Here is a 13,073-nt window from a genome sequence, read left to right on the forward strand (position 1 = left end):
TGGCACAAAAGCACATGTTATAAGGCGGCACGGTGGAGTAGCTGGTAGAGCTGCTTCCTCACAGTGCCAAAAAACAGGTTTGATCCTGACCTCAGGTGCTGTTGTGTGGTGTTTGCACCTTCTCCCTATTACTGCTTGGGTTTCCTTCGAATGCTCCAGTTTCCTCCTATATCCCCAAAACATGCGGTTTTGGAAGTAATTGGCCTCTATAAATTGCCCCTTGTGCGAAGGGAACGGATGCGAACGGGAGATAACATAGAACTAGTGTGAAGGGGTGATCGATGGTTGGCATGGACTCAGTGGGCCGAAGGGCCTGGTTCCATGCTGTATCTCTCATCAATAGGGGTGCAAATTGGAAAAACGGGACTAGATGTTACATTAAACAACCAGCTGATTAAAGAAGTAGATTACTAGGGTCCACAGTGGCATCTGTTTTTTTCTTCCTCATCCAGATGGTCTTTTCCATTACCATGTAATTCCAAAATCTTGTTCCCCTTTTAGATTTCCGGCATTGTTAATCTTCTTTCTAATTTTGTGTCTTGTGTTTGTGTTCTCCAATGTGGATGTCAAATGAAAGAGCTTGACAGTAATTATTACATTTAGGGAGGTTAAGACGTGAACTAAAGATGCTTGTAGATGCTGAAGAGGTTACTATGGTTTAAATGGGAGTAATATTGAACAGTTCAGAGTAAGTCATTCAGTGTAAGAAGCTGCCCTAATGCATGTTGCTCAGTTACTGGCATGTCAAAATGGCCATTCCACACTTCACTTCAGCACAAGTATATGACTGCGAATGATAGCAGGCAAAATAATGCAAAAAACGCAACAAATCCTTCCCTTAAGTGAGACCCGAAGACCCAGTTTTTGAGTTAAGCATCACAGTCCCCTCTCTAGACTTTGCAGTTCTCTTTCAAGATCAGCAAACAGCCCAGACTGAGAACAGGATCGCAAATTTTGGGCAATATAGTTTGGCACCACCCTAGCCACAGCATTTACCAGCAGTCATTAGCTCAGCAATGAAAGAACTGAATTTGCTGACAGGAGTACCAAGTCGTGGGTGGTATGTAATTATTCCCAGTTGTGAAAACAGACCAAAAGCATTTTTTAAATTCTGCTGGAGTTTGAAAACCTAATACATACAATACTCACTGACCTTTCAATTTTGTTGTAACAATGTCAACCTGCAGCACATCATCTCACCAGCTAACAGAGAAATTATCAGTGCCGTTTACAGAGAGACATCTGATCCCCTGTAGTCGTTGGTATGACGTGCGTGTTGAACTTGGCTCGTGTTTAAAAAAGTTAACTCAGGCAAAGCCTGCTCTTCATTTAAATATTTCTGGGGATCTGACATTGTAAACTCTGTGCAGATGAATGCAGTCAGCAGAATAGGCTGGAACTGCACTTCCTCTTCCAAATCCCTAACCACATTCAGAAATAACACTGGGCTCAGCAGGACACAATGTGGTTGCATTTGAAATCTCAGCTCACGTCCTTTGCTCAAAGAGCAAAGAAAAACAGAGAATTTGGATTTCTGTATCATCGCTTTTAATGGAAAAATTTGTCTTTCACACATATTAAATTAGCTTCACTTGCAGTGACTGTTGCAGCAGGCAAATACACTTCGAACTCACATCGACAAGATTTCAACACTTTGAATCTCAGAATCTAGAAAGTCACCTCTCGTAACATGTATTTTCTACTCTCAAGTACTGTACAGTCTTTAGTCCTTTCCAATTCATCATGTGTATCTGACATACCAAGGCTGTTGAGAGCCATGGAGGCTATCTCTGCAGAATGTGATTTTTCACCGATTCTAGTGAAGTGCAGTCAGAATAGAAGCAGGAAAATAAGTCTATAAATCCCATTTGATTATTCATGTAAGAAGGAACTGCAGATGCTGGTTTAAAGATAGATACAAAAAGCTGGAGAGAAGAAATGGGAGGGTCTCGACCCGAAACGTCACCGATTCCTTCTCTCCAGTGATGCTGCCTTTCCCGCTGAGTTACTCCAGCTTTTTGTTTCTATCTCCACTTGATTATTCATTTATATTCCGATCATACACATTTCACATACTGCAAGTCATTTTTGGAAGAAAGTACCAAGATTACCGTACTTAAATGCAACTTTATACATAAAAACTTTATGCATAAACGTTATACATAAAAACATGAGAAAAGCAGCAACACACCAAGCTTTTCCTTACTCTACGAGTGGAATTCTGTTTTGATGCAGATTTCACAATGTATCGGTGACGAGTGCAATGAGGACAAGCTACCTCTGCCTTGCCTTGTTCTTTCAAATGCAATCAGATCACATAGTAGACACTAAGAGTACAGAGGTGACATTTATGCATGCATATGCGTATGATCAGGAAAAGATTCCTGGAAAAGCACAATCTTTTGCTGCTTCCACGAGCACAGTCACAAGCCACAAATGAACAGAATGATGGATTGGTCTGTGAATATTGGGGTCACAAAGGTTTTACTCAACAGCAAATGTGTTATTCCCTCCTTCCTCCCCACTTTAAACTAAATCTGACAAATTTATTCCCACGCTTTCTTTACCCCTATGAAGGACGAATGATGGAAATCTATCAGGTGCCCGTACAGTATACGCTGGATTCTCAACTTCTCCTGAATGAAAGGGGCTTTATGGGCCTCGGAATCCCACTCGCTTAGTCCCTCAGCTCCTCCTGGATGATGGAAGCATTTCAGAAATGCTTATTAGGCCCACTGGATCCTCAGCTTTTACACAGATCTTTGACCACCAGGAGAAACTGAGGATCCGGCTGGCCCTGCACCTATGCTTAAAAGGTCCGTGGTTGACAAGGACATGTCTTCTCCTAGATGAAAACCAACTTCCTTTCAGGTGCAGATATGGGCACAAACTTTCAGTCCAAGTCATCCAGCACACTGATCATTTAATCAAATGACTACCAGAGCAGAGGGGGTCGGGGTGATGTTAAAACTGCTGATGCCCAGTGTATAAGTGTTTGGAAGGATGATCAGTTGGTTGCTTGCAGTTGCAAACTGATCCATCACTGGCTGGCAGGTTCATCAAACAGGCTTCAGCGTTGTTAATAACTGTGGGAGGAGTCGTTGATGAGTGCACAGCAATTCTGTTCACCCAATTTTTTGCTCTTTCCTCATGTTACTTTTCATCCAATGCCATCCAATTTTATTTCAAAAACGCCGACTAGTTTTTAGAGATACAGAATGGAAACAGGATCTTCAATCCACCGAGTCCACGCCGACCATCGATCACCCATGTTCCATGCTATCCCACTTGCTCATCCACTCCCTGCACACAGGGGACAATTTTACAGAGGCCAATTAACCAGCAAACTGCATGTCTTTGAGATGTGAGGAGAAACTGGAGTACCCATAGGAAACCCACACGATGATAGGGAGGGCATGCAAACTCCACACAGACAGCACCCAAGGTCAGGATCGAACCTGGGTCTCCGGTGCTGTGAGGCAGCAGGTCTACCAGCTGCACCATTGTGCCGCTCCTGACTACACTATTTCGACAACTTTTACAGGCAGCAAGTTGCAGATTATAACCACTCATTAGAAAGTGATATAAAAATGACTGGTTCACAATAAATAAAAGTGATTTGTAATTTTTTGCTGAAAAGGTAACCAACACCAGGTTTGACCTACAAGAGTTTCTGACAGTGGCCCAGCAAACCACATAAGCGAAAAAGCAAACACTCAAGCAATCAATCACTAATTCCTAGATCAACTGGGAGTGGGGAATTAAAACTACTTGCCAAAGTTGTCCATGTCAAGAATAAATTCAGAAGAAAGCCTTCTTGATTTTATCCACTTCTTAAAATTGTTTAAGCCATTTATTTCTATTGCTGTATTAAAAATCCCAATGAATTTTCAAATAAGGATATCACTGATTCTTTTTATTGAATCAATCAAATCTCCAAATCTAGCACTGGCTAAAACAGCAGATATTGAGATATCCGAAATGTAATATATTGAACGTTATAGGAAGAATTGAAAATGTCTTTAATGAATCCCTGGCCTTCTTGTTAGTGCATGCTAAATTAAGTCACTATGTTACTTGGTTCATTACAGAGTCAATACATAGCTACAGTTAGTACATCTCTATTATATTCCACATCAAAAATGTATTTTACTTTTTCTGGATCGGGTTGAATATTTGCTGTGTGTTTGAGCTGCACTACTATCGGAATATGAGCTGGAAGAAATGTACATTCAATGTCATTTCAGTTGGATTGTTCGTCCTTGTGACGAGTCACAGGAGAGTTGAATGAATGACCTTCATTTCCCATAGTAAACTGCATCATGGAAGTATGGTCAGAATTGCAAGGTCAAGAGTAGTATTATTCCACCAAAATAATTACAATCTGGAATATTCAGAAATTTGTGATTTAAGTTAGCATCTTGTTTTTCAGAGCAGATGGCTGCAAGAAAAGGCTTCTTAGTTACTGCATAGGTGGCCATTCAGCCTATCATGTCTTTGTCACCACCACCAGTATAATTCACTAGTTTCACTCTATATATTCACCATTTATTCAAACAATTCTCACTTGAAGGCATTGAAGTCTACTTCAACATCTGCAGGCAGTGCATTGCAGATTTCAACCGCATGCAGTGTATAGAAGACTTTCCTTGTCACTCTTGATTCTTTTCCTTTTTTATTTTATTCCCATAATATCTCCAATTTTTCTCCCTTCGCTTTCCCTTTCTAAAAATATTGATGTTCTGTGGTGCAGATTCAAGGGCCATTCTTTGTATTTGAGCCTGCAGAGACAGCACAATTCAGAAAGTTATTAATTACTGAATGAACCAGTCAAGCTCTAGCCCGTACTCACCAAGCATCTACCTACTACATTTTACACACAACCAATGAAGAGGAATAGATGCTAAAGTTATTATTTTCCCTTCCAGCTTTTCATTGCTGACCATGGACTTTACTTTGTATAAATTAACTGCAGTGTTTCCCTACAACAATCACCATTATGCAAAAACAATTCAGTAGTTGAGAAACTGGTGAGATGCCCTGTCAAATGAAAAGGTGCTATATTGATGTATGAGTTGGCAGCAGAATAAGGCTCCCATCAATATACCACATAAAGCACTCCCATACCAAGTAAAGTGTTGATCACTTGCCGTATAACGTTCTCTTTACCTCCAACCCAACCACTGGCCTCAACTGACTCTTGGAAATACATTTCCTCTATTTGTCACACCATCATAATGTGGTCTCAAATACGGATTCCTAAGTACTGTAAGTTTTTGCCTGTTTATGTAGAAGGATTGCTGATAACTGTGTTTAAGAAGGAACTGCAGATGCTGGAAAATCGAAGGTACACAAAAAAGCTGGAGAAACTCAGCGGGTGCAGCAGCATCTATGGAGCGAAGGAAATAGGCAACGTTTCGGGCCGAAACCCTTCTTCAGACTGACAGTTAGAGAGGAGGTTGTGAAACTGTCTCCGGAGAGAAGAGGAGAACTTCTTCAAGGTAGGCATACCTTGAAGACATAACGCAGTGGAGTATACACAGTGTTTAAGAAGGAACTGCAGATGCTGGAAAATCGAAGGAACACAAAAGTTCTCCTCTTCTCTCCGGAGACAGTTTCACAACCTCCTCTCTAACTGTCAGTCTGAAGAAGGGTTTCGGCCCGAAACGTTGCCTATTTCCTTTGCTCCATAGATGCTGCTGTTTCTCCAGCTTTTTTGTGTACCTTTGCTGATAACTGTGTTTGGACAGTGCAAAGCTTTTTATTAGCACAGACACTGAACTTTCAATTTGTTTTGGGTCACAACTCTTTGGTCTAAAATCAGTTCCAGAACTATTGAAAGCGATACGTGACCCTAAAGGCACATTTCAATATAGTGAAAATATACACAAATTGTTGGAGTAATTCAATGGGTCACGCAGCTTTGCTGGAGAAAAAGGATGGGTGATGTTTCAGGTCAGAACCCTTCTTCAGACTCAGTCCAACCCAAAATGTCACCCATCCTTTTTCTCCCAGAAATCCTGCATGACCCGCTGAGTTACTCCTGCACTTTGTGTCAATCTTCGGTATAAACCACCATCTACAGTTCCTTTCTACACATTTCAATATAGTAACTGCTTATGGTACTTGGAAATAAAAGTTGAGGTTTACTGTCTTTACAAGGAGCGCACTCATTCAAAAATCATATTTGTGGATCTTCTTAGCATTATAACAAACCATAGGATGAACAGCAATCTAAATAATGACACATGCCACAAGAGTAACTGAGGTAGGAGGTGGCCTATCCTTTGGTCAGGGAACGCTTTACAAGATGCAGTGCAGGGACGAGAAGACCTTAGGTTTGGTCCTTAGGCAATGGTGAACTGGCTGATCTCAGTCAGCGTAACATCAGTAATTCTAAATTGATATCTGGCTGGTTTAAAAAAGAGAAAAATAATTTTGTCTTTCTGCCCCTGATCACTTTCTACTCTGGAAGATGAAAACAAATGAAGGCAGAAAGGGGCTCAGCAACAATGCTTTTATCGTTTAAGAAAGAACTGCAGATGCTGGAAAAATCGAAGGTAGACAAAAATGCTGGAGAATCTCAGCGGGTGAGGCAGCATCTATGGAGCATATGCTCTATATCTATGGAGCATATGGATCTATGCTCCAAAGATGCTGCCTCACCCGCTGAGTTTCTCCATGCTTTTATAGTTGGATAGTCTGCTAAGCCTCATTGTCTGGACTCACGCATGAAGGATGACCCTTTGCCCATGATACAGGATGGTGTTTGTTGCTCCCAAATCTGCATTCTTACAGTAAGCAATGACATCAAGGAGGAAGAGGAGAAAATGGAGGAAAGTATACCCCAACATAAACTATAAGCATGCTCAGTGCAGAGAATGATGAGGAGTGCACTGTTCATTGTCTGAGAGCAACGATTTCTCCTTCTCCTTTAAACAAGGAACAGTCAAATCAACACTATGTGGCATTAGACAAGATCAGTGTTCCTCTGTTGAGAGGGAATGCATTCAACGTCTGAATGTCCTTTTCTCCCTTGAGTTTTTAACGTTCAAATCTTTACTCTTCGTATCTCTGTGTGAGGTTATGCACATCACCAGGCATGAGAAGAACAACTTTTCATTACGTCACAAATTAGCATCTAATTTATACTTTCACTCTGCAGTGAATCACTAAATAGTAATTTACAATCACTATTAACAATAACAATAGGGTACAACATAAGGATTTTGAGTATTTAATAAAACATAAATACCGGCACAGCACATCAGGCTAGTTTCTCATCCTACTTGTCTTAAGCTCCCTGAAAGCCTGAGCCCCCTCGATGCCTGCTCTCTCCCCCCCAATAGATTTCCTGTCAGAGACCGTGCGAGTCTGCAATAGAACTAGTGACGGCATTAGCTTCCCTGCTGCCAGCACAGGAAAGAAGCTGCAAGTTGAAAAGGCTCAGACTTACCGTTTCCACATGCCAGCAGCGATCCCCTCTCTCCTGCTTACCTAACTATCCACTGCTATGGGTTGCAGCTGTGATTCCATTACACAAAAAGGGCCGAGATGCCAACTCCTGGCATTAAAATACTGGGGAACCTTACCCAGCTGTGCTATTAGGATTCTCTCTCTCCACTTCACTGCATTCTACAGCACAAGGCACGAACAGGAACAGCTCAGCAGCCGAGACTCAGTATCACGTGACCACATGCAGCTAATTCACTCGCTCTCTCTTGAATAAGTACAACATGTGACCCTCCCTCTAGCATCATATGACACACAGGCAGACAAGCAACTCCAGCTGACTGAGAGCAATGATAGAAAACATCTGATTGAAAACTGCTTACTTTCAGCCAGGATGCCCGAGAGAGGAGGCTTTCCTTTCCAAATAAAACTGACACCATCTTCCGGCTGTCTGAAAAATACTGGGAGGTGCCCAGCCAGTGTCTCTAGAGCTTCAAACTTTATTAAACTTTTAGCCTGTCAACATTTTCTGACTCATTTAATAGTTTACTTCAGACATTCGGCACCAGATCAATTCAGCAGGAAAGAGAAAAACAGAAATGGAACCCCTTTTATTTCACTTTAGAGACCAGAAGTAATTCATTCCAAGAATCACCCATTTTCACTATCTCTCTTGAAGGCACTATCGCTCGCGGCTGCATGCAATGGTACAGGCACTCCGAGGGCGATTACTCAAACCTCGGTGATAGTATATTTGCTGTAGAGAGTGCTTGCGTTTGCATGTGCCCCAAGACATCGTCGCCTCTTTTGCTGAAAGATACAAATGGGTGGAACACTTCCCTCTCAATGAAAGCGGGCATTCATGATGAAAATCACCGACACCTTTAATTCACCAGCATAATCCATGGTCAGATAAAGAAAACAGTATTTAAACACCAAGACCTCAGACCTCTGTCTGAGACTGCAAGAAATTGCAGAGTTGTGTATGTAATCCAGTCCATCACACAGACCTGATTGCCCACAATTGACTCTATCTACATTCATGCTACCTTGGGAAAGCAGCTAACATAATCAAAGACCTTTCCCACCCTGTTTATTCCTTTTCCCCACTCCTATCGTACAGAAGATACAGAAGCTTGAACATGCGCAGCACCAGACTCCGAAACAACTTCTTCTTCTCCATTATCAGTTTACACCCCAGCGGTATGAACATTGACTTCTCCAATTTCAGGTAGCCCTTGCTTTCTCCCTCCTTCCCCTCCCCTTCCCAGCTCTCCCACTGCCTACTGTCTCCGCCTCTTCCTTTCTTCTTCCCGCCCCCCACCCTATAGTATCTTTGACCCCCACATCAGTCTGAAGAAGGGTCTCAACCCAAAACGTTACCTATTCCTTCGCTCCATAGATGCGGCCTCACCCTCTGAGTTTCTCCAGCATTTTTGTCTACCTTCAGGCTTTTGACTGGTCCTTTCATAAGCTAGGGTACAATTTACCTTTACCCAGAGACATTGGACTTTGTCTCTGAACTGTTGCACTATAATGCCGAGAACTATATTCAGCACTGTATCTATCCATTTTTCTCTACCTATGGTACTTAAGATTGGCTTGATTATATTTACTTACAGTTTAATTTCATTGGATAGTATGCAAAACAAATCTTTTCATAATATTTAAATATATGTTACAATAATAAATCTAAACCGGGCACAAAATTAATCATCTGGAAGGCAACAATTATTGCTTCTGAAACCTAAACTGCTTGTGTCAAACACTTCAAGACACTGGAAATATACCAACAACACTGGCTTCACAAATTCCTCCAAATTTATTTAAACCAACATCAATATCCTCTCCAAGGCCAACATATCCAGCATTATGGTCCGAGTTACACTTGATTGGCTTCTTAGGCAGGTCATATTATTTACACCCCTGACACCAGATACCCCAACACATTCTTCTCCAAGTTCTAATAGGGAACAGATTGTTAGATGGGTGAGGAAGAAAATAATCCAAAGATGTACCCATGCCTGGAATCGGAAGCACACAGAGGACCTGCATCAGCAAACAAAGTCACATATCTCCTCATAACTTATCTATCCACTCCCTCCATCAAGCATCTCCTGCTCCATCCGTAAAGGAGTCTGTGGCTTCTACATTGACCTCATCAGTTACCTCAGAAATAGATGGAAACAAAACACCCTTGACCTCAAGGATATCTGCCCAGACTGCCCATTCAACCTGTTGCCAGACTTTACGGAAAGTTTTAGCACATTATTTAATTGAGGCTGAATCTTATTTCCTCCAAACATCCACATACTTCCAGCATAAATTACGATAAGGAATGGAATACCTTGCCTGATTTCCTTTTACCCGATTGCTCCAAAACCAAGTATAATACCAATAGGGTCATCGTTGATGACTCAGGGGCTGAGAATCAAGCCTGTGATCTCCATTATATGACTCAGTTACACCAAGAGATCAGGGTAGTTGGCAAAAAGAATTAGTACCTGCTATGCTTTGTACCATTCAATATTACAAGCCTGTTGAGCCTGTGGCTTAAATAAAGTAGTACAATAAAACAAAATGTAAACATATGCAGTATATATGATGGCACACCTGCAAAATTCCAGTGCTAAACAGGTTCAAAATGGATCAGCACTGCACATAAGTAAATTCTCTTGTTGGCTGTTGATCATCACTTATGTATAGGTTTCCACCATTGAAGGGATTTTATTTGCTGTTGTTTCAATTAGCCATCTTGACACATTATATATATACTAAATTGAGGGAGGAAATGTATTTAATTCATCAGCCATGATCACATTGAATGGCGGTGCTGGCTCGAAGGGCCAAATGGCCTACTCCTGTACCTATTGTCTATTATCTATCCAGAGTAAAAATACACAAAATTTCCCTTCTCGTTATCTGGTGTTTGAGCGAGTCTAAAATGTTCAAATATATTATTCTATCGAGAAAAACTAATTCCAAATCACAAACACTTTAGTGTAGTTACACTGAGAAGTACTTCTTTTCAAAAATGTTTTGTGACCAGCTTTTGTTTACATTTCATCATGCCAGTGAATTACCTGATGTGTCCTTGTGAACATACATTTCTTGGAAATTTTCCTCTCAGTCACGGAATCAAAATGGCATACACAATCTAATTTATTTGCTTGATTGAGTCTGAATAAGGGTCTTGATCCGAAATGTCACCTATCCATGTTCTCCAAAGATGATGCCTGACCAGCTCAATTACTCCAGCACTTTATGTCCTTTTGGGTAAACTAGCAGCTGTAGATCCTTGTTTCTACTTTAGATATACTGTCTATCAAATTGTGATGTTAGACAATCAGTTGAATTGGACAAAACACAGCCTCTGACATCTCAATTAACATTGAAATACATGTATAGTAAGTATACATTGTCATCAAGTAAAATCTTGACAATAGGTATACTTAAATTCAAGTGATATTCAATCAGTTTCCTTTCACAACTGGATATAATAACTACTCCTATCCAACATCACTGTACAGACTTTGTCATAACTGTTTTTAATTTAGTTTATTTGCAGTGTGCATAATTACTTTGTAATAATTCTTTGCAATAAAGGATCTAAGTGTTAGGTTGCCAATCAAAACACCAGGTAAATTGTTAGCCAGAGACTACAAGAAAGATGCCAGCCTATTCCCTAGACAATACTAAGTTTGGTAATGTCACCTGCTAGGCCAGCGGAATCAGCTTCCTTCCCTTAGCTAAGGATAACAAAAGTCTGCCAAGCTTCCTATTCTATTAAAAACTGGGAAGTGATATAGAGACATAGTGGGCCTTGAAGTCTTGAAAACTGGCAGATCTCCACACACAGTATTCAGATACATACTGTGTAACCTTGGAACCAAGCTACAACAAAGTTGACTAAAGGAGCAAAGAGGTCTTTCTGCAGTTGTACAGGGCCCTAGTGAGACCACACCAGGAGTATTGTGTGCAGTTCTGGTCCCCTAATTTGAGGGAGTGCATCATAGGTTCACAAGGTTAATTCCCAGGATGGCGGGACTGTCAGATGCTGAGGGAATGGAGCAGCTAGGCTTGTATACTCTGGAATTTAGAAGGACGAGAGGGTATCTTATTGAAACATAAGATTATTAAAGGTTTGGACCCACTAGAGGCAGGAAACATGTTCTCGGTGTTGGGAGAGTCCAGAACCGTGGGCCACAGTTTAAGAATAAGGAGTAAGGCATTTAGAACAGAGATGAGGAAATACTTTTTCACACAGAGAGTAGTAATATTACAATCCCCGCGATCAGTGGCGCTCGAGATCTGCCCACTGCCAGTGCGTACAACCCGAGAGGGGTGAGTAAAATGCAGGTTTTTCATTGGTTGTCATGGAGGGATTTCCACGTACGACAAGCTTATGACGTAGAAGAAATCTCGTTCTGTCATCCCGTTCACGGGTTTTTTTTCAAAACGTTGCTGGTCTATTGGATCGCTGGATTTGAAAGTCGGGCTCAACCAACACCTTCAAAATCACAGAATCAATTTCAGGACAAAACAAAAGGTATGTAGGACGTTTATTTAACATTTTATTTATCTAGTTTTTTGTGTAATTTCATTTTAATCTGATGATGCGAAATAAGTTATTTTGGCCCCAATATCTGTATGTACTGTGGAAGTTTTTAGTCAGATATTTAGTATGAAAATATCGATCATGGATAGACAATTACACAAAATACGGATAATTTAGATGTTCTTATGACATGACTGTGCAAAATATAATGATTTTGATTATTTTGAGAGTGGATGTTTGAGGGTTTTGAACACATGTCTGTGTAAACGGCTCTTGCTCTCATCACAGCTTTTGTGTTAAGTTAATGGAAAAACAATAGGGAACAAGATGCTAATTTCCGAGTATGAAAATGACCATAATTATTTTTTATACTGAAGATATGAAAGTGAATTGGTTATCAAATTAAAGTTTTTTTTAATGCTTTATCTGATGGGATAAATTACAGGCTTGATTTTTAACTTTCCCAATTTTTGTGACATCCCTACAGAGAGTTGTGAGTCTGTGGAAATCTCTGCCTCAGAGGGCGTTGGAGGCCGGTTCTTTCAAGAGAGCTTGATAGGGTTCTTAAATATAGGGGGTATGGGGAGAAGGCAGGAACGGGGTACTGATTGTGGATGATCACCCATGATCACATTGAATGGTGGTGCTGGCTCGAAGGCCGAATGGCCTACGCCTGCACCTATTGTCTATTGTATTTTGTCTAAAGAAAAAGCCTTCTGAAGAGCAAAAACTTCAGGTTCTGGGGAGAGAATCAGGAAAAACAAATACATCTGGACAATCTGAAATGATGGCAGCAATAAACCACTTGTAACTGACAAATACCAATCCATACTCATGTTAGTTCATGGCCAATTGTAAAATATTAAATCTCAATCATTTGCCTTACTGAGTATAACAAAATTCCAAGGTCACCTATAAACTTGCCTTTAAGGCGACAGCAACATTAGTGTTGAAGGGAATGAATAACCTGCCAAATTACTACACTTGGGTGAGAATATTAGTAATCAACATGAAAACAATACTGGTCCAGCAGCTTCTATACTAAAAGTATTTGTACAAAAAC

General features: G+C 40.7%; 1 protein-coding gene across 4 annotated transcripts in view; it reads right to left on the bottom strand.

The window, feature by feature from the left end:
- Nucleotides 1-13,073, bottom strand: part of LOC129705777 (guanine nucleotide exchange factor for Rab-3A-like) — a 57,005-nt gene that overhangs the window by 37,206 nt on the left and 6,726 nt on the right. The window contains exon 1 of one of the 4 annotated variants that reach the window (XM_055649577.1): nucleotides 7,593-7,705. The exons of 1 other annotated variant lie outside the window; for it this stretch is intronic. Coding sequence is in view for 2 of the 3 variants with exons in the window: in XM_055649575.1 (XP_055505550.1) it covers nucleotides 7,457-7,467 (11 nt within the window). In the remaining variant the exon portion in view is untranslated. Of the gene's footprint in view, nucleotides 1-7,456; nucleotides 7,706-13,073 lie in introns of those variants that run through there. 2 more of the 4 variants (XM_055649575.1, XM_055649576.1) reach the window with 2 other exon arrangements.

Source organism: Leucoraja erinacea, chromosome 18 (genome assembly GCF_028641065.1).
Source record: "Leucoraja erinacea ecotype New England chromosome 18, Leri_hhj_1, whole genome shotgun sequence".
Taxonomy (NCBI): domain Eukaryota; kingdom Metazoa; phylum Chordata; class Chondrichthyes; order Rajiformes; family Rajidae; genus Leucoraja; species Leucoraja erinaceus.